This window comes from Pezoporus wallicus, unplaced genomic scaffold (assembly GCF_028554395.1).
Source record: "Pezoporus wallicus isolate ANWC-B61680 ecotype Strahan unplaced genomic scaffold, APGP_CSIRO_Pwel_v1 contig_10847, whole genome shotgun sequence".
NCBI lineage: Eukaryota > Metazoa > Chordata > Aves > Psittaciformes > Psittacidae > Pezoporus > Pezoporus wallicus.
The window spans coordinates 16,148-41,398 of NW_026639221.1; the positions used below are offsets into that span (position 1 = coordinate 16,148).

At 60.7% G+C, this 25,251-nt stretch overlaps 3 protein-coding genes and 1 long non-coding RNA gene across 4 annotated transcripts in view; 1 reads left to right on the forward strand and 3 right to left on the reverse strand.

Annotated features, from left to right (window-relative positions):
- Nucleotides 1–14,285, forward strand: part of KAT5 (lysine acetyltransferase 5) — a 17,612-nt gene extending 3,327 nt beyond the window's left edge. The window contains exons 3-13 of the mRNA XM_057413923.1: nt 1,037–1,173; nt 2,898–3,101; nt 3,787–3,867; nt 5,156–5,230; nt 6,914–7,162; nt 8,811–8,900; nt 8,981–9,121; nt 9,968–10,061; nt 10,306–10,465; nt 11,393–11,474; nt 14,131–14,285. Coding sequence (XP_057269906.1) covers nt 1,037–1,173; nt 2,898–3,101; nt 3,787–3,867; nt 5,156–5,230; nt 6,914–7,162; nt 8,811–8,900; nt 8,981–9,121; nt 9,968–10,061; nt 10,306–10,465; nt 11,393–11,474; nt 14,131–14,265 — 1,448 coding nt within the window. The 3' untranslated portion in view covers nt 14,266–14,285. The remainder of the gene's footprint in view (nt 1–1,036; nt 1,174–2,897; nt 3,102–3,786; nt 3,868–5,155; nt 5,231–6,913; nt 7,163–8,810; nt 8,901–8,980; nt 9,122–9,967; nt 10,062–10,305; nt 10,466–11,392; nt 11,475–14,130) is intronic.
- Nucleotides 14,286–14,470: 185 nt separating this feature from the next.
- RNASEH2C (ribonuclease H2 subunit C) lies at nt 14,471–18,072 on the reverse strand. Its single transcript, XM_057413926.1, has 5 exons — nt 18,049–18,072; nt 16,557–16,734; nt 15,679–15,788; nt 15,184–15,300; nt 14,471–14,515 (listed from the first exon to the last, which is right to left on the reverse strand). Exons 1-5 carry the CDS (start codon nt 18,070–18,072, stop codon nt 14,471–14,473), a joined length of 474 nt encoding a protein of 157 aa, XP_057269909.1.
- A 638-nt stretch (nt 18,073–18,710) lies between these two features.
- Nucleotides 18,711–19,313, reverse strand: LOC130601687 (uncharacterized). Its single transcript, XR_008972734.1, has 3 exons — nt 19,238–19,313; nt 18,880–18,903; nt 18,711–18,771 (listed from the first exon to the last, which is right to left on the reverse strand). It is a non-coding gene; the product is annotated as an uncharacterized LOC130601687 (long non-coding RNA).
- Nucleotides 19,314–21,354: 2,041 nt separating this feature from the next.
- On the reverse strand, nt 21,355–24,305 carry LOC130601686 (cyclin-dependent kinase 16-like). The gene is made up of 7 exons (XM_057413927.1): nt 24,299–24,305; nt 24,061–24,166; nt 23,135–23,177; nt 22,790–22,880; nt 21,911–21,988; nt 21,634–21,681; nt 21,355–21,391 (listed from the first exon to the last, which is right to left on the reverse strand). Exons 1-6 carry the CDS (start codon nt 24,303–24,305, stop codon nt 21,644–21,646), a joined length of 363 nt encoding a protein of 120 aa, XP_057269910.1. The 3' UTR covers nt 21,355–21,391; nt 21,634–21,643.
- Nucleotides 24,306–25,251: the final 946 nt, after the last annotated feature.

The window sequence follows — 25,251 nt, forward strand, 5'->3', positions numbered from 1 at the left end:
GCCATAGGGGGCCATAGAAGGGCCATAGGGGACCATAGGGGGCCATATGGGGCCATCGAGATGCCATAGGGGGCCATAGAAGGGCCATAGGGGGCCATATGGGGCCATCGAGGTGCCATAGGGGACCATAGGGGGCCATATGGGGCCATCGAGGTGCCATAGGGGGCCATAGAAGGACCATAGGGGACCATAGGGGTCCATATGGGGCCATCGAGGTGCCATAGGGGACCATAGGGGTCCATATGGGGCCATCGAGGTGCCATAGGGGACCATAGGGGGCTATATGGGGCCATCGAGGTGCCATAGGGGGCCATAGAAGGACCATAGGGGGCCATATGGGGCCATCGAGGTGACATAGGGGGCCATATGGGGCCATCGAGGTGCCATAGGGGGCCATAGAAGGACCATAGGGGACCATAGGGGTCCATATGGGGCCACCGAGGTGCCATAGGGGACCATAGGGGGTCATATGGGGCCATCGAGGTGCCATAGGGGGCCATAGAAGCACCATAGGGGACCATAGGGGTCCATATGGGGCCATCGAGGTGACATAGGGGGCTATAGAAGGGCCATAGGGGTCCATATGGGGCCATCGAGGTGCCATAGGGGGCCATAGAAGCACCATAGGGGACCATAGGGGTCCATATGGGGCCATCGAGGTGACATAGGGGGCTATAGAAGGGCCATAGGGGGCCATATGGGGCCATCGAGGTGCCATAGGGGGCCATAGAAGGACCATAGGGGACCATAGGGGTCCATATGGCGCCATCGAGGTGCCATAGGGGACCATAGGGGTCCATATGGGGCCATCGAGGTGCCATAGGGGGCCATATGGGGCCATCGAGGTGCCATAGGGGGCCATAGAAGGACCATAGGGGACCATAGGGGTCCATATGGGGCCACCGAGGTGCCATAGGGGACCATAGGGGGTCATATGGGGCCATCGAGGTGCCATAGGGGGCCATAGGGGTCCATATGGGGCCATCGAGGTGCCATAGGGGCCGTGCTGAGCCCATGCCCCCCCCCTCGCCCCCAGTCAACAAGCGCCTGGACGAGTGGGTGACGCAGGAGCGGCTGGACCTGAAGCGGGTGCAGGGCCCACGCAAGGAGGCCAAGACCCCCACCAAGAACGGGCTGCCCGGCTCCCGGCCCGGCTCTCCCGACAGGGACACGGTGAGCACCCACCCCCCCCACCCCCCCGGGGCCATGGGATTGGGGTGGGGTGAAGGGGGGGACGGGGACACACACACACATGGATACGGGATGGGGCCGTTGGGATACGGAGATGGGGTAAGAGAGGGATCGTGGGTTATAGGGATGTGGGGCTATGGGGACATGCCAAGGGGATGGGGACAGGGGCAGCCCCAGGGCCAGGAGGGGACCCTGGCACCCATGGGTGTCCCCAAGGCCTGGAGCAGAGAGGGGACAGATGGAGCCTTGGGGGGACCCAGGAGCTGCTGGAGGCACCCAGAGGCAGGGGACAGCCCAGACTCCCCCCCTATGGCAGCGTGGGGACATCCCCAGCCCCTCTATAGGACCTTGGGTAGGACCCTGGGGACATCCCCAGCCTCTCTATAGGACCTTGGGGACGTCTCCATCCCCTCTATAGGACCTTGGGGACGTCTCCATCCCCTCTATAGGACCTTGGGGACGTCTCCAGCCCCTCTATAGGACCTTGGGGACGTCTCCATCCCCTCTATAGGACCTTGGGGACGTCTCCATCCCCTCTATAGGACCTTGGGGACGTCTCCATCCCCTCTATAGGACCTTGGGGACGTCTCCATCCCCTCTATAGGACCTTGGGGACGTCTCCATCCCCTCTATAGGACCTTGGGGACGTCTCCATCCCCTCTATAGGACCTTGGGGACGTCTCCATCCCCTCTATAGGACCTTGGGGACATCTCCATCCCCTCTATAGGACCTTGGGGACGTCTCCAGCCCCTCTATAGGACCTTGGGGACGTCTCCATCCCCTCTATAGGACCTTGGGGACATCTCCAGCCCCTCTATAGGACCTTGGGGACGTCTCCATCCCCTCTATAGGACCTTGGGGACGTCTCCATCCCCTCTATAGGACCTTGGGGACGTCTCCATCCCCTCTATAGGACCTTGGGGACATCTCCAGCCCCTCTATAGGACCTTGGGGACGTCTCCAGCCCCTCTATAGGACCTTGGGGACATCTCCAGTGCCTTTTTAGGACCTTGGGGACATCCTCAGCCATTCTATAGGACCCTGGGGACAACCCAAACACCTCTATAGGACCTTGGGGAGACCCCCAACCGCTCTTTGGCGCCATGGGGACATCTCCAGCCCATGTATAGGACCTTGGGGACATCTCAAACCCCTCTTTAGGGCCTTGGGGACATCCTCAGCCCCTCTATAGGACCTTGGGGACATCCCCAGCCCCTTTATAGGACACTGGGGCCATCCCGAACACCTCTATAGGACACTGGCGCCATCCCCAACCCCTCTATAGGACACTGGGGCCATCCCAAACCCCTCTATAGGACGTTGGGGCCATCCCCAACCCCTCTATAGGACCTTGGGGCCATCCCAAACCCCTCTATAGGACACTGGGGACACCCCCAACCCCTCTATAGGACATTGGGGCCATCCCATGACCCCTCTATAGGGCACTGGGAACACCCCCAACCCCTCTATAGGACCTTGGGGCCATCCCCAACCCCTCCATAGGACATTGGAGCCATCCCATGACCCCTCTATAGGACCTTGGGGCCCATCTCTCCCACCCAGGACCCCCTTGGGCCGCTGCCATATGGGGAGGGGGGGGGGGAGATGCCATCACCCAGCTGTGTGTGGGGGGTGGGATGTCCCGTGTCCCCCCCTATCCCCCCCCCATTGTCCCCCTCAACGCCTCCTCTTCCTCCCGGCACAGAGGAAGAGCCTGGAGCTGGCGCTGCCGGTGGCCCCGGCCAGCGGGAAGAGCATCCCAGGGCCAGCAGTGCCGGGGCCACCGGGGCCACCAGTGCCACCACCAGTGCCACCAGTGCCACCAGTGCCCGTTCAGATCACCCTCCGCTTTCACCTGCCCAAGGAGAGCGAGGCCGAGCCCCCCCCGCCCGGCGCCCAGCGCCCCACGGTAACTGGGGCCCCAATGGTCCCCAATGGTCCCATCCCAATAGGTCCCTGTCCCCAATGGGTCCCCATTCACTGGCCCTGTCCCCAAGGGGTGTCCGGTTTAGTCCCCAAAGGGCTCTGGTCCCCAGTTATGTGCCCAGTGGGTCCCATCCTGTCCCCAGTAGGTTCCTGTCCCCAGTAGGGTCCTGTCCCCAATGGGTCCCCATTGCTGTCCCCAGTGGGTCCCATCCTGTCCCCAGTAGGGTCCTGTCCCCAGTGGGTCCCATCCTGTCCCTGGTAGGGTCCTGTCCCCAATGGGTCCCATCCTGTCCCCAGTGGGATGCACTGGGATGGACCAGGATGCCTTGGGATGAACTGGGATGGGTTGGGATGAACCGGGATGAACTGGGATGGATTGGGATGAACTGGGATGCGCTGGGATGAACCGGGATGAACTGGCATGAACTGGGGTGACCCGGGATGAACTGGGATGGATTGGGATGCGCTGGGATGAACTGGGATGGATTGGGATTCACTGGGATGAATTGGGATGCACTGGGATGAATTGGGATGCACTGGGATGACCCGGGATGCACTGGGATGGATTGGGATGCACTGGGATGAACTGGGATGGATTGGGATGCACTGGGATCGATTGGGATGAACTGGGATGCACTGGGATGAACTGGGATGCCCTCGTTCCCCAGAAGCGGAAGCTGGAGGTGGTGTCTCCGGCCACCCCTGTCCCTGTGGCCACCGAAACGTCACCGGCATCCGTGTTCCCCCAGGTGAGCCCAGCGCCGCCCAGTGACACCAGTGACAAACCAGTAACACACCAGTAGCAAACCAGTAACAAACCAGTAGCGCACCAGTAACAAACCAGTAATGCACCAGGAACACATCAGTAACGAACCAGTTACGTACCAGTAACAAACCAGTAGTGCACCAGTAACACACCACTAACGCACTACTGAGGCATCAATAACGCACCAGTAACAAACCAGTAACACATCACTGACGCGCCGCTAACACGCCAATAATGCACCACTAAGGCACCAATAATGCACCAGTAACAAACCAGTAACACACCAGTAACACATCGCTAACGTGCCAATAACGCACCAGTAACACATCACTAACGCACCAGTAACGCGCCACTAACACACCAGTAATGCACCGGTAACGCACCACTAACGCACCAGTAACACACCAGTAGCGCGCCAGTAACGCACCAGTAACACATCAGTAACGTGCCAGTAACGCGCCACTAACGCCCCACTAACACACCAGTAACGCACCAATAACACACCAGTAACACACCAATAATGCACCACTAACGTGCCAGGAACACATCACTAACGTGCCAGTAACGTGCCACTAACGCCCCACTAACACACCAGTAACAAACCAGTAACGCACCAACAATGCACCAGTAACGCGCCACTAACGCACCAACAACGCACCAACAACGCACCAGTAACGCGCCAGTAACGCACCAACAACGCACCAGTAACGCCCCACTAACGCACCGGTAACAAACCAGTAATGCACCAGTAACGCGCCAGTAACACATCAGTAACGCATCACTAACGCGCCAGTAACACCCCACTAACAAACCAGTAACGCCCCACTAACGCACCAGTAACAAACCAGTAACACATCAGTAACGCATCACTAACGCGCCAGGAACGCTTCACCAACGCCCCACTAACGCACCAGTAACAAAGCAGTAACGCATCACTAACGCACCAGTAACGCTTCACCAACGCCCCACTAATGCGCCAGTAACGCACCAGTAACGCGCCAGTAACGCTTCAATAACGCCCCACTAACGCCCCAGTAACAAACCAGTAACGCACCAGTGACCAACCAGTAAGGGCTCAGCCATCACTTACTGACACAGACCCCACCTCCTCTCCCAGTAACCACCCCCAGTGCTCCCAGTACCCCCTTTGGTTGGGGGGGGGGTGTTCCTCAGTCCTTACAGGGGTGCTCAGGTCCTTTGGGGGGGGTAATTGGGGGGGGGGGGGGTAATGGGGGGGGGTCCTGACCCCCACCCCCTCCCCGCCCCCCCAGAACGGCTCCGCCCGTCGGGCAGCGGCCGCCCAGCCCGGGAGGAAGCGGAAATCCACGTGTTTGGGAACGGATGAGGTGGGAAGGGGGGGTGGGGGGATGGGCATGGATGGGGGTGGGGATGGGGGTGGGGATGGACATGGATGGGGATGGATGGGGGTGGATGGGGGTGGACATGGATGGACATTGATGGGGGTGGATGGGGGTGGGGATGGACGGGGATGGACATGGACATAGATGGGGATGGATGGGGATGGACATTGACATGGAGGGACATGGATGGGGATGGACATGGATGGGGATGGACTTGGATGGGGAATGGACACATATGGGGATGGATGGGGATGGACATTGACATGGATGGACATGGACATGGACGTGGATGGACATGGATGGGAAATGGACACGGATGGACATTGACACGGATGGGCATTGACACGGACATGGATGGACTCGGACATGGATGGGCATTGACATGGACACAGATGGGGATGGACATGGATGGGCGTTGACATGGACATGGATGGGGATGGACACGGATGGGCATTGACACGGACATGGATGGACATGGACACGGATGGGCACTGACACGGACACGGATGGACATGGACACGGACGGACATGGACACGGATGGGCATTGACACGGACATGGATGGACATGGACACGGATGGGCATTGACACGGACACGGATGGACATGGACACGGACGGACATGGACACGGATGGGCATTGACACGGACATGGATGGACATTGACACGGACACGGATGGACATGGACACGGATGGGCATTGACACGGACATGGATGGACATGGACACAAATGGGCATTTACATGGACACGGATGGGGATGGACACAGATGGGCATTGACATGGACATGGATGGGGATGGACACGGATGGGCATTGACACGGACGGACATGGACACGGATGGGCATTGACACGGACACGGATGGACATGGACACGGACACGGATGGACATGGACACGGACATGGATGGACATGGACACGGATGGACACGGACACGGATGAGGATGCGGATGGACATGGATGAACATGGATGGACATGAACACGGATGGACACAGACACGGATGGGGATGGGGATGGACACGGATGGACACGGACACGGATGGGGATGGGGATGGACACGGATGAACACGGATGGACAGGGATGGGGATGGACACGGATTAACACGGATGGACAGGGATGGGGATGGACACGGATGGACACGGATGGGGATGGGGATGGACACGGATGGACACGGACACAGATGGGGATGGGGATGGACACGGATGGACACGGATGGACACGGATGGGGATGGGGATGGACACGGATGAACACGGATGGACACGGATGGGGATGGGGATGGACACGGATGGACACGGACACGGATGGGGATGGGGATGGACACGGATGGACACGGATGGGGATGGGGATGGACACGGATGGACACGGATGGACACGGATGGGGATGGGGATGGACACGGATGAACACGGATGGACACGGATGGGGATGGGGATGGACACGGATGGACAGGGATGGGGATGGGGATGGACACGGATGAACACGGATGGACACGGATGGACATGGATGGGGATGGGGATGGGGATGGACACGGATGAACATGGATGGACACGGATGGACACGGATGGACACGGATGGACATGGACAGGGATGGGGATGGGGATGGACACGGATGGACACGGACACAGATGGGGATGGACACGGATGGACACGGATGGTCATCACCCGGTGCAGGACTCCCAGGACTCGTCGGACGGGGCCCCACAGGCGCCGCGCATGACCGGGAGCCTGGTGTCGGACCGGAGCCACGACGACATCGTCACGCGCATGAAGAACATCGAGTGCATCGAGCTGGGCCGCCACCGCCTCAAGCCCTGGTACTTCTCGCCCTACCCGCAGGAGCTGACGGCGCTGCCCGTGCTCTACCTCTGCGAGTTCTGCCTCAAGTACGGGCACAGCCTGCGCTGCCTCCAGAGGCACCTGGTACGGACGTGGGGGACCCCCCCATTGAGGAACCCCCCCCATTGAGACCATTGGAGATCCCCCCCATTGAGACCATTGAGTACCCCCATTGAGACCATTGGAGATCCCCCATTGATGCCATTGGGGAACCTCCATTGAGACCATTGGACATCCCCCATTGACACCATTGAGTACCCCCACTGAGACCATTGGAGATCCCCCATTGATGCCATTGGGGACCCCCCCATTGAGACCATTGGAGATCCCCCATTGACACCATTGAGTACCCCCACTGAGACCATTGGAGATCCCCCATTGATGCCATTGGGGACCCCCCTATTGAGACCATTGGAGATCCCCCATTGACACCATTGAGTACCCCCATTGAGACCATTGGAGATCCCCCATTGACACCATTGGGGACCCCCCCCCATTGAGACCATTGGAGATCCCCCATTGACGCCATTGGGGACCCCCATTGAGGCCACTGGGGACCCCCCCCATTGAGACCATTGGGGACCCCCCCATTGAGACCATTGGAGATCCCCCATTGAGACCATTGAGTACCCCCATTGAGACCACTGGAGATCCCCCCATTGACACCATTGAGTACCCCCATTGAGAGCATTGAAGATCCCCCATTGACACCATTGGGGACCCCCATTGAGGCCACTGGGGACCCCCCCCATTGAGACCATTGGGGACCCCCTATTGATGCCATTGGGGACCCCCCCATTGAGACCATTGGTGATCCCCCCATTGACACCACTGGGGACTCCCATTGAGGCCCATTGGGGACCCCCATTGACACCACTGGTGACCCCCATTGAGATCATTGAGGCCCATTGGGGAACCTCCATTGACACCATTGGGGAACCTCCATTGACACCATTGAGTACCCCCCTATAGCCTCAAGTACGGGCACAGCCTGTGCTGCCTCCAGAGGCACCTGGTATGGACGTGGGGGACCCCCCATTGAGACCATTGGGGATTCCCCCCCCCGCCCATTGAGGCCATTGGGGACCTCCCCATTGATACCATTGAGGACACCCCCCTCCGCCACTGACCATCAGGGACCCCTCATAACCATTGGGACCCCCCCATCAACCATCAGGGACCCCCATAAACATTGGGGACCCCCCCATCAACCATCAGGGATCCCTCATAACCATTGGGGACCCCTCATAACCATCGGGGACCCCCCTATCAACCATCAGGGACCCCTCATAACCATTGGGGACCACGCCATCAACCATCAGGGACCCCTCATAACCACTGAGGACCCCCCCATCAACCATCAGGGATCCCTCATAACCATTGGGGACCCCCCCATCAACCACCAGGGACCCCCCTATCAACCATCAGGGACCCCTCATAACCATCAGGGACCCCCCCATCACCATTGGGGACCCCCTTGGGGTGATTGGGGACCCCCTTGAGGACTCTCAGGGTACCACTGGGCACATCCAACCCCCCCCCCGCAATGGATGGGGACCCAAGTGCCCCCCCCCCCCGTTGTGTCTATACCCCCATAGCACCCCATCACCCCTTTCCCCCCTCTATTTCCCCCTCCCAACGCATCCCCCTCACCTTTAACCCCTAGAACCCCCCCTTAGGGTCCTCATCCCCCCCCATGACACCCCCTTTTTCTTACCCCCCCCCCCCAAAGACCAAATGTGACCTGAGGCACCCCCCGGGCAATGAGATCTACCGCAAAGGCACCATCTCCTTCTTCGAGATTGATGGGCGCAAGAACAAGGTAAAACACGAGAAAGGGGGGGACAAACGGGGGTCCCCTATTTTAGGGGACCCCCCCCCTCACTTTATGCCCCCCCCAAGAGCTATTCCCAGAACCTGTGCCTCTTGGCCAAGTGCTTTCTGGACCACAAGACGCTCTATTACGACACCGACCCCTTCCTCTTCTATGTCATGACCGAGTACGACTGCAAAGGCTTCCACATCGTGGGCTACTTCTCCAAGGTTTGGGGGGGGTCCTGGGGGGGGGTAAGGGGGTTTGGGGGGTCCTTTGGGGGTTTAGGGGGGTTTTGGGGTCCTGAGGGGGGTTGAGGGGGGTTTGGGGGGTCTGGGGGGGGGTTGAGGGGGGTTTGGGGGGGTCCTGGGGGGGGTTGGGAGGGGTTGAGGGGGGTTTGGGGGGGTCCTGGGGGGGGTTGAGGGGGGGTTTGGGGGGGTCCAGGGGGTGTAGGGGGGGTTTAGGGGGGGTTTTGGGGTCCTGGGGGGGGTTGAGGGGGTTTGGGGGGTTGGGGGGGGGGGGGGGGGGGTGGTCCTGGGGGGGGGTTGAGGGGGTTTAGGAGGGGGTTAGGGGGTCCTGGGGGAGGTTGAGGGGGTTTAGGGGGGGGTTGGGGGGGTTGAGGGGGTTTAGGGGGGGTTGGGGGGGGGCGTTGAGGGGGTTTGGGGGGGGTTGAGGGGTCCTGGGGGGGTTGGGGGAGTCCTGGGGGGGTTGAGGGGAGTTTGGGGGTCCTGGGGGGGGTTGAGGTGGTTTAGGGGGGGGTTTGGGGGGGTTGGGGGGTTGGGGTGGGTTGAGGGTTTTGGGGGGGGGTTGAGGGAGATTGGGGGAGTTTGGGGGGGGGAGTTGAGAGAGTTTGGGGGCTTAGGGGGGGTTTGGGGGGTCCTGGGGTGGTCCTGAGGGGGTTTGGGGGGGATCTGAGAGGGTTTGGGGGGGTTTGGGGGGGGGGGGTGTTGGGGTCTTGGGATGGGTTTGTGTGGGGGTTGAGAGGGTTTGGGGGGGGGGAATTTGAGGGGGGTTGGGGGTCCTGGGGGGGGGTTGAGGGGGTTTTTGAATGGGTTTTGGGGTGTCCCCCCCCCCAGGAGAAGGAGTCCACAGAGGACTACAACGTGGCCTGCATCCTCACGCTGCCCCCTTACCAGCGCCGGGGCTATGGGAAGCTGCTCATTGAGTTCAGTGAGTGCCCCCCCAAAACCCCCCTGTACCCCAAAACCCCCCAGACCCATGGGAGACCCCAAACCCCTTGGAGGGGGTTGTAAAAGAACCCCTAAAATCCCTTAGGGGAACCCCAAAACCCCATTGGAGCATCCCATTTGGCTCCTGCCCCCTATTCAATCCACCTAGGGGGGTATCGGGGGGACCCCCCCCCATTGGGGTGTTTTGGGGTGTCCCCCCCATATTTTGCCCCCCCCCATTGCAGGTTATGAGCTCTCCAAGGTGGAGGGGAAGACGGGGACCCCCGAAAAGCCGCTCTCGGATTTGGGGCTCCTCTCGTACCGCAGTTACTGGTCCCAAACCATCCTGGAGATCCTTATGGGGCTGAAGGCAGAGGGGGGCGAGCGGCCCCAGATCACCATCAAGTGAGGCCACGCCCCCTCTTTCCCTTTAGGCTCCGCCCCCCAGCCGTTTAGCTCCACCCCCATTCATTATCATGCATCTCCCCCCGCCGTCATTGGATCCCAGCTCTATAGGCAACAGGCTCTTCTTCCTGACCACGCCCCTTTCGCAGGCTCCGCCCCCATTCGTTATCATCCCCCGCGTCATTGGATCTCAGCTCTATAGGAAACAGGCTCCTCCCCTGGACACGCCCCTTTCCATTTAAGCTCCACCCCCACTCATTATCCACCCCCGCGTCATTGGATCCCTGCTCTATAGGGAACAGCCTCCTCTTCCTGACCACGCCCCCCTTCCGATAAGCTCCGCCCCCATTCATTATCATCCCCCGCGTCATTGGATCTCAGCTCTATAGGGAATAGGCTCCTCCCCTGGCCACGCCCCTTTCCATTTAAGCTCCACCCCCATTCATTATCCCCCTTCCGTCATTGGTTCCCAGCTCTATAGGGAACAGGCTCCTCCTCCTGACCACGCCCCTTTAGTAGACCACGCCCTCCATCCCAACTATGGGGAACTGGCTCCTCCCCCCCGGCCACGCCCCCTTGCCCTTTAGGCTCCACCCCCATTCATTATCCCCCATCCCTTCCACTGTGGATCTGGCTCCTCCTCCTCCTCCTGACCACGCCCATTTCCATAGACCCCACCCCCACCTTCCTTTAGCTCCACCCTCACCTCGAGGCCACACCCCTTCCATTGGCTCCACCCCCTTCCCCCAAGCCCACACCCCCATCCCTATCCCTTTGATGGCAAAAGGAGGGGGGGGGGAGGGAGTTAAAGAGGAGTGGGGGGGACATTGGGGTCCTGTGGGGGAGGGGGGGTGGTGAGGGGGTTGGGGGGGGGTCAAGGAGCATTTTGGGGGTGTCCCCCCCCCCCATGGTGCCCCTCCCCCACAGTGAGATCAGTGAGATCACCAGCATCAAGAAGGAGGACGTCATCTCCACGCTGCAGTACCTCAACCTCATCAACTACTACAAGGTGATGGGGGGGGGTCCTGCCCCACATCTCCCCCACACCCCCCCCTCTCTGCACCCCAAAGGTTGGGGAGTGAGGGGGGTGGGGGTCAGCCCCACAAAGAGCCCCCTCTAAAGGATCATGGGGGTGGGGGGCACTGAATGAACCTATAGGGAATCCCAAATCAGCCCCCTATAGAGGACCCCAAATCACCCCCTATAGTGGAGCAAGGGGTTGAGGGGCCCCAAATCACCCCATAGCGGACCCCAAATGACCCCCTAGAGAGCACCCAGGGGTTGGGGGGACCCCAAATCACCCCCTATAGTGGACCAAGGGGTTGAGGGGCCCCAAATCACCCTATAGCGAATCCCAAATCAGCCCCCTATAGAGGACCCCAAATCACCCCCTATAGTGGACCAAGGGGTTGAGGGGCCCCAAATCACCCTATAGGGAATCCCAAATCACCCCCTATAGTGGACCAAGGGGTTGAGGGGCCCCAAATCACCCTATAGGGAATCCCAAATCACCCCCTATAGTGGACCAAGGGGTTGAGGGGCCCCTAATCACCCCATAGCGGACCCCAAATGACCCCCTAGAGAGCACCCAGGGGTTGGGGGGACCCCAAATCACCCCCTATAGTGCACCAAGGGGTTGAGGGGCCCCAAATCACCCTATAGGGAATCCCAAATCAGCCCCTATAGAGGAGCCAGGGGTTGGGGGGACCCCAAATCACCCCCTATAGTGCACCAAGGGGTTGAGGGGCCCCAAATCACCCTATAGGGAATCCCAAATCAGCCCCTATAGAGGAGCCAGGGGTTGGGGGGACCCCAAATCACCCCATAGGCAACCCCAAATCGCCCCCTAGAGAGTACCAAAGGGCTTCAGGAGCCCCAAATCACCCCATAGACCCCAAATCACGCCATAGGCAACCCCAAACCCCTCACAGAGTACCAAAGGGCTTCAGGAGCCCCAAATCACCCCATGGAGGACCCCAAATCACCCTATAGGCAACCCTAAATCCCCCCCTAGAGAGGACTGAGGAGTTGTGTGACCCCAAATCACCCCATAGGGAACTCCAAATCCCTCCCTAGAGAGTACCAAAGGGCTTCAGGAGCCCCAAATCACCCCATAGAGGACCCCAAATCACACTCTATAGAGCACCCAGGGGTTGGGGGGACCCCATATCACTCCCTATAGAGCACTCAGGAGTTGGGGAGACATCAAATCACCCCATAGGCAACCCCAAATCCCCCCCTAGAGAGCACCAAAGGGCTTCAGGAGCCCCAAATCACCCCATAGGCAACCCCAAATCCCCCCCTAGAGAGCACCAAAGGGCTTCAGGAGCCCCAAATCACCCCATAGACCCCAAATCACGCCATAGGCAACCCCAAACCCCCCCCAGAGAGGACCAAAGGCGTTCAGGAGCCCCAAATCACCCCATAGACCCCAAATCACGCCATAGGCAACCCCAAATCCCCCCCTAGAGAGGACTGAGGAGTTGTGTGACCCCAAATCACCCTATAGGGAACTCCAAATCCCTCCCTAGAGAGTACCAAAGGGCTTCAGGAGCCCCAAATCACCCCATAGAGGACCCCAAATCACACTCTATAGAGCACCCAGGGGTTGGGGGGACCCCATATCACTCCCTATAGAGCACTCAGGAGTTGGGGAGACATCAAATCACCCCATAGGCAACCCCAAATCCCCCCCTAGAGAGCACCAAAGGCGTTCAGGAGCCCCAAATCACCCCATAGAGGACCCCAAATCACCCCATAGGCAACCCCAAATCCCCCCCTAGAGAGGACCAAAGGGCTTCAGAGCCCCAAATCACCCCATAGAGGACCCCAAATCATGCCATAGGCAACCCCAAACCCCCCCCAGAGAGGACCAAAGGCGTTCAGGAGCCCCAAATCACCCCATAGAGGACCCCAAATCACCCTATAGGCAACCCCAAATCCCCCCCTAGAGAGCACCCAGGGGTTGGGAGGACCCCAAATCACCCCATAGGCAACCCCAAATCCCCCCCTAGAGAGCACCAAAGGCGTTCAGGAGCCCCAAATCACCCCATGGAGGACCCCAAATCACCCCATAGGCAACCCCAAATCCCCCCCTAGAGAGCACCAAAGGGCTTCAGGAGCCCCAAATCACCCCATAGGCAACCCCAAATCCCCCCCTAGAGAGCACCAAAGGGCTTCAGGAGCCCCAAATCACCCCATAGAGGACCCTAAATCACCCTATAGGCAACCCCAAATCCCCCCTCACAGAGGACCAAAGGCGTTCAAGAGCCCCAAATCACCCCATAGAGGACCCCAAATCACCCCATAGGCAACCCGAAATCCCCCCCTAGAGAGCACCAAAGGGCTTCAGGAGCCCCAAATCACCCCATAGAGGACCCCAAATCACCCCCTATAGAGCACCCAGAGGTTGAGGGGACCCCAAATCACCCCATAGGCAACCCCAGATCCCCCCCTAGAGAGCACCAAAGGGCTTCAGGAGCCCCAAATCACCCCATAGACCCCAAATCACCCCATAGGCAACCCCAGATTTCCCCCTAGAGAGCACCAAAGGGCTTCAGGAGCCCCAAATCACCCCCTAGAGGACCCCATTAAATCACCCAGGGGGTTAAGCGGGGCCGGACACCTATGGGTCGCGCCCTATAGGCCGCGTCCCTGCCCCATAGGGTCAGTACATCCTGACGCTGTCCGAGGACATCGTGGAGGGCCACGAGCGGGCGATGCTCAAGCGGGTGCTGCGCATCGACGCCAAGTGCCTGCACTTCACCCCCAAGGACTGGAGCAAGAGGGGCAAGTGGTGAAGCCACGCCCCCCCGTGACCACGCCCACACACACGGACCACACCCTCTTTGACCACGCCCCATCAGTTTTAAACCACGCCCCGTTGTCCCTTAGGCCACGCCTTCCTTTGTTATTAAACATGCAGCACTTGGCGCCTTTGATTGCATTGGGGTGGGCGGGGCTTTGCGCAGGCTCCGCCCACGACAAAAAGGGGGTGGGGTTTTGTTAGGGCTCCTCCTCCTCGGCATTGTCAATGACCGGAGCGTGGATCTATGGGGAGAAAGAAAGGGGGGGGAGTGAGGGGGTCCAGTTCTGCCCCCCAAGGGGGGGTGCTGGGATTAGGGACCCCCAAGTGTGAGGGATGCCCCCAAGTATGGGTTCTTGGACCTCCCATCCTGCCCCCCAAGTGTGGGGTCTGGGATTAGGGACCCCCAAGTGTGAGGGACGCCCCCAAGTATGGGTTCTTGGACCTCCCATCCTGCCCCCCAAGTGTGGGGCCTGGAATTGGAGACCCCCAAGTGTGGTCCCAAGAGTAGCGCTGAGGGGTTCCCATCCTGCCCCCCAAGTGTGGGGTCTGGGATTGAGGACCCCCAAGCGTTAGGGACAACCCCAAGTGTGGGTCCTAGGACCTCCCATCCTGCCCCCCAAGTGTGGTCCCTGGAACTGAAGACCTGAAGTGTCAGGGACAACCCCCCCCCCAAATGTGGGGCTGAAGGGCTCCCATCCTGCCCCCCAAGGATGGGGCCTGGGACTGGGGACCCCCAAGTGTGGGTCCTAGGACCCCACCATCCCGCCCCCCAAGTGTGGGGCTGAAGGGTTCCCATCCTGCCCCCCCCAAGTGTGCAGCCCAGCACTGGGAACCCGCAATGGCATCTGGGCCCCCCACATGTGGGTCCCTCTCCCCTGCCCCCTAAGTGTGGGTCCCAGCCCAGCCTCACCGCCTGAGCGATGTCCCCCCACTGCAGCGTCAGGGCCAGACCCCCGGGGGGGGGGACTCCATCGGCCCCCCAGTCCCTGATGGCATCGAACGTCCCTATCACCGTCACGCACCGGCCCTATGGGGGGCAGAGTCAGTGTGGGGCAGCCCCACAGCTCACCCCATAGAAGGGGGTTGGGGGTGTCAGCTGCCCCCCAAGTGTGGGGCAGCCCCACAGAACGGGGTTGGGGGTGTCAGCTGCCCCCCCAAGTGTGGGGCAGCCCCACAGCTCACCCCATAGAACGGAGTTGGGGGTGGGCAAGTGTGGGAGGTCTCGCCCCATAGAATGGGGCTGGGGGTGTCAGCTGCACCCCAAGTGTGGGGCAGCCCCACAGCTCGCCCCATAGAACGGGGCTGGGGGTGTCAGCTGCCCCCCAATTGTGGGGCAGCCCCACAGCTTGCCCCATAGAACGGGGCTGGGGGTGTCACCTGCCCCCCAAGTGTGGGGCAGCCTCACCTCATCGCCGTGGGGTGGGTCCTCCTCCTGCAGCACTATCCCGCGGTAGCCGTGGGGCACAGGCAGGTCCCGGCCCCCCATGCGCCGGCCCCGGAACGAAGCCCACAGCTCTATGGGGCAAGGAAGGGGGGGAAGAGTGGGGCAGGGTGTCAGCAGCCCCACACTTAACCCCATAGCGCCGCTGGGCCCCACAGCACAGCCCCAACAGCACCTGAAGAGGCTCCCCCCCACTCTGCCCCACACAAGAAGTTCCCCCCCCGCTCTGCCCCCACAAGAGGCTCCCCCCTGCTCTGCCCCACACACGCGGCTCTCCCCCCCCCCGGCTCTACCCCACACAAGAGCCCCCCCACCCCTGCTCTGCCCCACACAAGAGCCACTCCCCCCCGCTCTGCCCCACACAAGAGCCCCCCCAACTCTGCCCCACACAAGAAGCTCTGCCCCACACAAGAGGCTCTGCCCCACACCAGAGCCACCCCCCCACCCCTGCTCTGCCCCACACAAGAAGCTTCCCCCCCACTCTGCCCCACACAAGAGACCCCCCCGCTCTGCCCCACACAAGAGCCACTCCCCGTGCCCGCTCCGCCCCACACAAGAGGCTCTGCCCCACACAAGAAACTCCCCCCCGCTCTGCCCCACACCAGCAGCTCACCCCCGCCCCACACCCCCGCTCTGCCCCACACCAGAAGCTCACACCCCCCGCTCCGCCCCACACAAGAGGCTCTGCCCCACACAAGAAACTCCCCCCCCACAAGAGCCCCCCCCCCGCTCTGCCCCACACCAGAAGCTCACCCCCGCCCCACCCAAGAGGCTCTGCCCCACACCCCCGCTCTGCCCCACACAAGAAAAGATGCTCCGCCCCCCCCCCGGTTCTCGCTCACCGCCTCCATCCCCGCCCCGCACCCTCAGGAACGCGGCCACGGGCGCGGGTCCCCGGTACCGGAGGGCGCAGGGCAGGAGCTGGGCCTGCAGCGGGGCCGCCGCGCCGGAGCCAGGCCGCAGCCGCACGGCCGTCGCCATGGCAACACCGCCGGTGGCGGAAGTGACGCGTGGTGACGCCTGCGGAGCGACGCAGCGCAACGTGGGCGCGGGGCATGATGGGAGTTGTAGTTTCGGCGTGGATAAAGGGATCAATGGGGCCGGATGGGGACCGGGAATGGGGAGGGGGGGGATCCATAGGGATTGGGGTTGGGATTTATGGTGCCTTGGGAAGTGGGGCTGAGTGCGCCCCATGGCACCGAGAGGTGTGGGTCGGGGGATGCAGAGGGGTGGGAGCCAGAGGGATCTGGGGGGGATCCAGGGGGATCTGGGGGGGATCCAGAGGGATCGGGGGGGGGGGGGATCCAGAGGGACCGGGGGGGGGATCTGGGGTGGATCCAGAGGGGTCGAGAGGGGGGATCCAGAGGGACCGGGGAGGGGATCCAGGGGGATCGGGGGAGGATCCAGGGGGAGATGGGGGGGGATCCAAAGGGATCGGGGAAGGGATCCAGGGGGATCGGGGGGGGGGGAACCAAAGGGATCGGGGGGGGGGAGCCAGGGGGATGGGGGGGGGGAATGCAGAGGGACCTGGGGGGGGAGCCAGGGGGATCGGGGGGGGATCCAGGGGGAGCTGGGGGGGGGATCCAGAGGGATGGGGGGGGTCCAGAGGGATCGGGGAGGGGATCCAGAGGGACATCCAAAGGAGCCCCATGGGTCCTGCCCCCCTGCTCTGCCCTGCTGGGACCCCACTTGGAGCAGTGGGTGCAGTTATGGGGCCCCCAGGGCATGGAGCTGTTGGGACATGGAGCATCTCCCATATGGAGATAGGGGTCTGGGGGGCCATAGGGATGGGGAGGGACTGTTCATTGGGGTCTGGGGCTATAGGGATGAGCTCCCCATCGGGACCCCCCCCTGTGACGTCATAACCTTACATGGGCCCCCAGTGACATCACAGGCTCGGTAGGGAACCCTCTATGACGTCACAACTCTTGTTCTTGGAATTCCCCCCCCCCCCCCCCCCGGGTCTTTCTGTGACATCACGACGGCAGCAGTGTGACGTCACAACGCCACAAGGAGTCCCTATGACGTCACTGCCGCGCTCGGGGGCCCCGTGACATCACAGCGGGCAGTGACGTCATAACACCACTGGGAAACCCCCACCCGCCACCCCACGTGGGTCCTGTCTGACGTCACAACCGCGAGACAGGGATTGCCCCGTGCCAGCGTGTCCCCCCCCCCCCCGTGACGTCACAACCACTGAGGGGTATCCCCCAGTGACGTCACTGAAAGTCACCCACCCACCCCCCCCCCCCCCCCCCGCGCTGTCGCGACAGGGTCGGGGTGGGGGCTCCGCCACGATAGGGAACCAATGGCTGAGCCTGAAACCCCGCCCACGTCACCACCGCCCTGCAACGCCATTGGCCGAGCCGTCGGGACCCTCCCCCCTGCGCGCGGACGAAACCATTGCGGGGGGGGGGGGGGGGGGGGAGGGGACGCGGGGTCACACAGGGGTCACGGGCGTGTCCCAGGGAGGCTTTAATGGTCGGTACCGTACAGCCGAGGCGCCAAGCCCCGCCCACCGCGTGACGTCACCCCGCCCGCTACGTGACGTCACTTTCCCGGTTGGGGGGGGGGGGGTGAAGAGCCTATAGGATCCATACGATCCCACCCCATCACCATCACCCCCCCCCCTTGGGGCACAGGGTCATGGCCCCCCCCCCCCCCAAGCGACCCCTATATCCCCATATGGGGGGGGGGCACCGAGGCTCTGCCCCACACCACCCCCCCCCCCCCCCATGGGTGCTATAGGGGCTCATGCTGCATGTAAAAAACCCCACTCCCTTATGTACATATTTACACACAGGGCACATATAGGGACCCATAGGGATGGGGGGGGGGATAGGGGCAATCCTGAGCGGTGCTGGATGTGCCGGGAGGAGCGAGGTGTGAGTAACCTCGGAGTAAAGGGGGAGTAAAGCCCGAGTAACCCCATGCTTAAGGCTGGAAGGGGGCCCTGGGGTGTCGCTAAGCTCCAGGGGTGTCAGCCCTGCATGGAATGGGGGTAACCCTGGAGTAACAGCCTGTGAGTAACCCTGGAGTAACCACCTGTGAGTAACCCTGGAGTAACAACCCTCCAATGACCTGTGAGTAACTATGAAGGGTGCCATTGGCACCCATTGTAACCCCAAAAGTAGAGCCTTGCATTGGGGTGATGGGTGAGTAAACCCAGAGTAACAAGCCTCCAATAACCTGTGAGTAACTCTGGAGTAACAACTCTAACAACCTGTGAGTAACCGTGAAGGGTGCCATTGGCACCCATTGTAACCCCAGAGTAGCGCCCTGCATTGGGGTGATGGGTGAGTAAATCCAGAGTAACAACCCTCCAATAACCTATGAGTAACCCTGGAGTAACCACCTGTGAGTAACTCTGGAGTAACAACCCTCCAATGACCTGTGAGTAACCGTGAAGGGTGCCATTGGCACCCATTGTAACCCCAGAGTAGCGCCCTGCATTGGGGTGATGGGTGAGTAAATCCAGAGTAACAACCCTCCAATAACCTATGAGTAACCCTGGAGTAACCACCTGTGAGTAACTCTGGAGTAACAACCCTCCAACAACCTGTGTGTAACCCTGGAGTAACAACCCTCCAACAACCTGTAACTGTGAAGGGTGCCATTGGCACCCATTGTAACCCCAGAGTAGCGCCCTGCATTGGGGTGACAGGTGAGTAAACCCGTAGTTAACAACCCTCCAACAACCATTGGCACCCATGAGTAGCGCCCTGCATTGGGGTGACAGGTGAGTAAACCCGTAGTTAACAACCCTCCAACAACCTATGAGTAACCCTGGAGTAACAACCCTCCAACAACCTATGAGTAACCCTGAAGGGTGCCATTGGCACCCACTGCAACCCCAGAGCAGCGCCATGCACTGGGGTGACGGGTGAGTAAACCCGGAGTAACACGATAGTAACCCTAACTTGGAGTAACGCTTGTGTGGCCATAGAGTACGTAGTAACCTGGGAGTAAGGAGTATTCCACCCATCATCAGTGTATTGGATAACCCCAGTGGGAGCTGTGACCTGGAGTAGTGGCTGAGTAACTTCAGCATCAAGCACATGGACTAACTCCAAGGGACCAACCTAAGGGCTGAGTAACCCTGGAGTAACCACTGTGAACCCCAAATGGGCTTGAATACACCCTGGGGGGACGGGGGGGTCAGGGGGAAAGAGTACCTTGCTCAGAGTAAAGAAGCAAAGCAAAGTGCGTGTATCCATGGAGTATCCTTGGAGAAAGGGCTTGGACAAAGACCTGGCACAAGGCAATGGTGTAAAGTCTGAGTAAGTCGTGCACGGGGAGCAAAGGAAGGGGCTGAGTAAGCAGGGGGGGGGGGGCTTTGTACCACTGCGTAGTAGCAAAGACGGTGCCATTGTGTGACCCTAAAAGCCCTCTGGGGCTGGCCCCCTAAGGCCTTAGTAACCTCTGAGTAAGGCCTGAGACCCTCGTGAGTCCCACCTATGAGTATGGAGCACGTCAGTGTCGAGAGGACCTCCTCACTGGGTTAAGATGGGGTTTGTGTAACGCTGGAGTAGGGCTGTGAGGATGAGACAACCTGGGATTAAAGCCATAAGTAGGGGAAAACGGAGCAGGAGAAGGCTGAGGAAGCTCTGAGTAAAGGCTGAGTAAAGGCTGTGCCAAGGAGCTGGACAAGGGATGGGAAAAGCAAGGCTGAGTAAAAGCAGAGTAAAGGCCAAGGAAACGGGGGGGGGGGGGGGGGGGCAGAAGGGAAAGGGGGCATCAATAAAGCACCAAATCACCCCAAAGGCAGAGCTGAGTAAACCCAGAGTAAGGCCCCCCCCCCCAACCCTGACCAGGAGCAAAGAAGCTCAACGTAAGGGCTGAGTAAACTTAGAGCAAGCCCCCCCCCCCCCAAAAAAATGGGTAATCCTACGTTCTGAAGAGCAATACATCACTGCATAACCCTTAAGGTAAGGTGTGAGTAAGCTCTGAGTAAGCCCCCCGAGCACCAAAGGGGAAGGTGCAGCCCCATGCTGAGTAGTGATGGAGTAACCACGGAGTAGAAGCCGACAGCAAGGGAGTAAAGGCTGAGTAAGGCTGGAACAGGGCAGGAGCGGCCCCACAGCTGCCTTGGTGTAAAGGGGGAGTAGGGCCTGAGTAACCCTGTAGTAACATGGGAGTAACCACGGACCAAGCCCCCCCCCCCTGCCCACCCCATAGCGCCAGGGACCTCCCCCAGGAGGTAAAGAGTCCTCCCCCCGCCCCCCAAGTAACCCTGGAGTAAAGTGTGAGTAACCTCAGAGGAAGCTCAGAAGGGGACCCCCCCCCCCCAAAACTGCCCCCATTGCAGCCCCCCCCCCCCAATATAGACTCTTCTTTATAATATTGCCTTGAAAAAATAAAACTCGAAGGAAATTGGGGGGGGGACACCAAAATCGAGGGACCCCCCCCAAAAAATAGGGGGGGTGCTCCCCATAACAAGGGGGCCCATGGGATCACCCCCAAATCCAGCAGCAGCTCTTCGGGGGGGGGAGGGCGTAGTAACACTTTGGGGGGATCCCCCTTTAGTTCTAGGGTGCCCCCCCCAAAAATCCATTTTGGGGGTGGCCCCCCCCCCAGTTTGGAGCAGATGGGCCCCAGTTTTGGGGGTCAAACCCCCCACGCCCCCCAACCAGTGTTGGGGGGGGGTTCCCAGGGCGTTGCAGCAGCGATCCGAGGGCTGTGGGGAGAGGAAAGGGTTAAGGGGGGGGACCCCTAAAACCTAATTCCACCCCCCCCCATCGGAGAGGCCCCCCTATATTTTGGGGGGGGGGGGGCTCATTTTTGGGGCTGTTTCCCCATCTTTTGGGGAATCTTCTTCCTTTTCGGGGGGGTTGCGCCCCAGTTTGGATGGGGATCTATGGGGGGGGCCCATGGAGAAGTGGGGGGGGGGGGGGCATCCTAATATTGGGGGTCCCTTACCTGCTCAGTGTCAGAACTCCGTGTCGAGCACCCGAAAGGCTGAGGAACCTGGGGGGGGGCGGGATAAAAAGGGGGGGTTCAGGGGGGGAACCCCAAAAATACGGAAAATCCCAAAGGACCCCCCAAAAATGGGGGGGGGGGGGCATAGTTTGGAGGGGGCCTTAAAGTTTGGGGGGCAGGGACCCACTTTTGGAAGGGTCCTGGATGTGGGGGGGGGTGTCTGGGGTTGGGGGGGTCTGGGGGTGGGGGGGGGGGTCCCCATTTTTGGGGGGCTGACCTGGGGGGGGCAGCGTGGCCGAGCGCAGCCCCGGCTCCTTCTGCAGCTGGATCTCCTTTAGCGCGAAGATGGAGGTGGCTGCAGGGGGGGAGATTTGCATAAGGGGCGTGGCCAAACACAAGCCCCGCCCCCTGCCCCCCCCCGCGCCACCCACACAGGACATGCCCCCACCAAGCCCCGCCCCTCAAGTCCTGCCCCCATAACGGTCTGTTCTTACAGCCCTCTAAGCCCCGCCCCTTTTCAGCCCCACCCCTGAAGCCCCGCCCACAACCCCACTTAAACCCCTCCCACTTTGACACCGGACACCACCCAATCAAAACCACGCCCCCTTGAAGCCCCTCCCACAAGCCCCCTTGAACACTTCCCACACCAAGCCCCGCCTCCTCTAAGCCCCGCCTCCTCCAAGCCCCGCCCCTTTAAACCCCTTAGACCCCACCCACTTTACCACACCCCGAAGCCCCGCCCACAGCCCCACTTAAACCACTGCCTCTCCCACAATTGCCATTGAACCCTTCCCACTCCAAGCCCCGCCTCCCCTTTTAAGCCCCGCCCCTTTGAACACATTGACCCCGCCCACTTTACCGAAGCCCCGCCCACAACCTAAACCACTACCTCTCCCACAACCCCCATTGAACCCTTCCCACTCTAAGCCCCGCCTCCTTTAAATCCCCCCTTTAAGCCCCGCCCCCTTTAAACACATTGACCCCGCCCACTTTACCCCACCCATCCAAGCCCCGCCCACAACCCCACTTAAACCACTGCCTCTCCCACTCCCGCCATTGAACCCTTCCCACTCCAACCCCCCTCCCCTTTAAGCCCCGCCTCCCCTTCAAGCCCCGCCCCCTCAAGCCCCGCCCCCTTTCGGCCCCAACCACTCACTGTCGGGCAGGGTGGTGACGCGGGGCCCCAGGCACGCGAAGAACGGGTGCGCCATGGCCTCAGCCGCCGGCAGCCGCCGCCGCCCCTCGAACTGCCCCGCCCACACCCCATTAGGACACGCCCACCGTGAGGGACACGCCCCCTTGTGTGCCCCGCCCACACCCCATCAAGCTCCGCCCCCTTTTCCCCCACCACCCCTCCCCGCCGCCCTGCATGGATCCAGCCATTGGCGGTCCAAGCACCGCCCCCCATGTAGGAGGGGCTTAGGGAAGGGGGTGTGGTTAAAGGGGGCGGGGTTTATGGGGAAGGGGCGGGGTTAGGCGTGGCCACGCCCCCAAGCCTTACCTGCAGTAGCTGCCCCAGCAGGTCCGCACCATCCTGGTCCAGCCTGGGGGGGGGAAGAGGAAGTCAGGTACCCCCCAGTTCCTGCTATGGGGCAGAGACACCCTCTATGGGGCACATACACACACCCCAATCCGCTCTATGGGGCAGAGCCACCCTCTATGGGGCACATACACACACCCCAATCCCCTTCTATGGGGCAGAGCCATCCTCTATGGGGCACATACACACACCCCAATCCCCTCTATGGGGCAGAGCCATCCTCTATGGGGCACATACACACACCCCAATCCGCTCTATGGGGCAGAGCCACCCTCTATGGGGCACATACACACACCCCAATCCACTCTATGGGGCAGAGCCACCCTCTATGGGGCACATACACACACCCCAATCCGCTCTATGGGGCAGAGCCACCCTCTATGGGGCACATACACACACCCCAATCAGCTCTATGGGGCAGAGCCACCCTCTATGGAGCACATACCCACACCCTAATTCCCTCTATGGGGCAGAGCCACCCTCTATGGGGCACATACACACACCCCAACCCCCTCTATGGGGTAGAGCCACCCTCTATGGGGCACATACACACACCCCAATCCACTCTATGGGGCAGAGCCACCCTCTATGGGGCACATACACACACCCCAATCCACTCTATGGGGCAGAGCCACCCTCTATGGGGCACATACACACACCCCAATCCACTCTATGGGGCAGCGCCACCCCCTATGGGGCACATACCCACACCCCAACCCCCACTATGGGGTAGAGCCACCCCCTATGGGGCAGAGCCACCCCCTGTGGCATCGATACCCTCCTCCAATGGGTCAACTTCTTCCCCCTATGGCGCAACCCCCCCTCCCCACTCAAGGACCACCTTCCCCCTTGCTATGGGGCAGCAGCGAGCCCTCCATGGGGCAGACCGTGGGGCGTGGTGCAGCAGCCCCTCGGGGGGGTACGGGGGGTACTTGTGGGCCCGGAACTCGGCGTTGGCCCCGATCCCTGGCCACGTCTCCTCTGTTGGGGTCCCTGTGTGGAAATGGGGGGGGGGGGCAAGGAAGAAGACCCCAAAATCCCCTTTATTCACCCCAAAAAAACCCCTTTCATGCCCCCAAAATCCCTCGGAATTCCCCCAAAATCTTCCAAATTCCCCCCCAAAACCTTCCATTTCCCCTCAAAACCCCCCCAATTTTACCCCAAACCCACATCAAATTGCCCCAAATCCCCTCATTTACCCCCCTTCCTTCACCCAAATCCCCCTTTTTCACCCCAAAAACCCCTTGGAATTCCCCCAAAATCTTCCCATTTCACCCCAATTTCCCCCCCCAACCCCTTCCATTTCCCAACCCCCCCCCAATTTTACCCCAAATTTTACCCCAACTTGCCCCCCCCTCTTTCCCCCTTTTTTTCCCAAAACCCCCTTTTTTCACCCCAAAAACCCCTCAGAATTCCCCCCAGAATCTCAAATTCCGCCCCCAAACCCCTTCCATTTCCCCTCAAAACCCCCCAATTTTCCCCCAATTTTCCCCCCAATTTCCCCCCAATTTTCCCCCAATTTTCCCCCAAATTTTCCCCCAATTTCCCCCCCCCCCCCTTTCCCCCCTTTTTTTCCCAAAACCCCCTTTTTTCACCCCAAAACCCCCTCAGAATTCCCCCAAAATCTCAAATTCCCCCCCCCCAAACCTTTCCATTGCCCCTCAAAACCCCCCAATTTTCCCCCAAATTTCCCCCCAAATTTCCCCCCAACTTTCCCCCCCGCCCTTTCCCCCTTCCTTTACCCAAAACCCTGTTTTTTCACCCCAAACCCCCCCCAGAATTCCCCAAAATCTCAAATTCCCCCCCCAAACCCCTTCCATTTCCCCTCAACCCCCCAAATTTCCCCCTAATTTTCCCCCAAATTTTCCCCCCAATTTCCCCCCAATTCTCCCCCCCCTTTCCCCCTTTTTTTCCCAAAACCCCCTTTTTTCACCCCAAAAAACCCTTGGAATTCCCCCCAGAATCTCAAATTTCCCCCCCAAACCTTTCCATTGCCCCTCAAACCCCCCCCAATTTTCCCCGAAATTTCCCCCCAATTTTCCCCCCAACTTCCCCCCCCCTTTCCCCCCTTTTTTTCC

Coding starts and splice junctions, on each gene's coding strand:
- RNASEH2C (XM_057413926.1), bottom strand. CDS start 18,072: ATGGCGTTGCAGGGCGGTGGTGAC. Junction 16,735..18,048: donor CGTTGCAGGGCGGTGGTGAC/GTGGGCGGGGTT, acceptor GTCGCTCCGCAG/GCGTCACCACGCGTCACTTC. Junction 14,516..15,183: donor GGGGGGACATCGCTCAGGCG/GTGAGGCTGGGC, acceptor TTCTCCCCATAG/ATCCACGCTCCGGTCATTGA.
- LOC130601686 (XM_057413927.1), bottom strand. Junction 23,178..24,060: donor CTGCTGCACCACGCCCCACG/GTCTGCCCCATG, acceptor TCCCCCCCCCAG/GCTGGACCAGGATGGTGCGG. Junction 22,881..23,134: donor TGCTGGGGCAGCTACTGCAG/GTAAGGCTTGGG, acceptor TGGGCGGGGCAG/TTCGAGGGGCGGCGGCGGCT.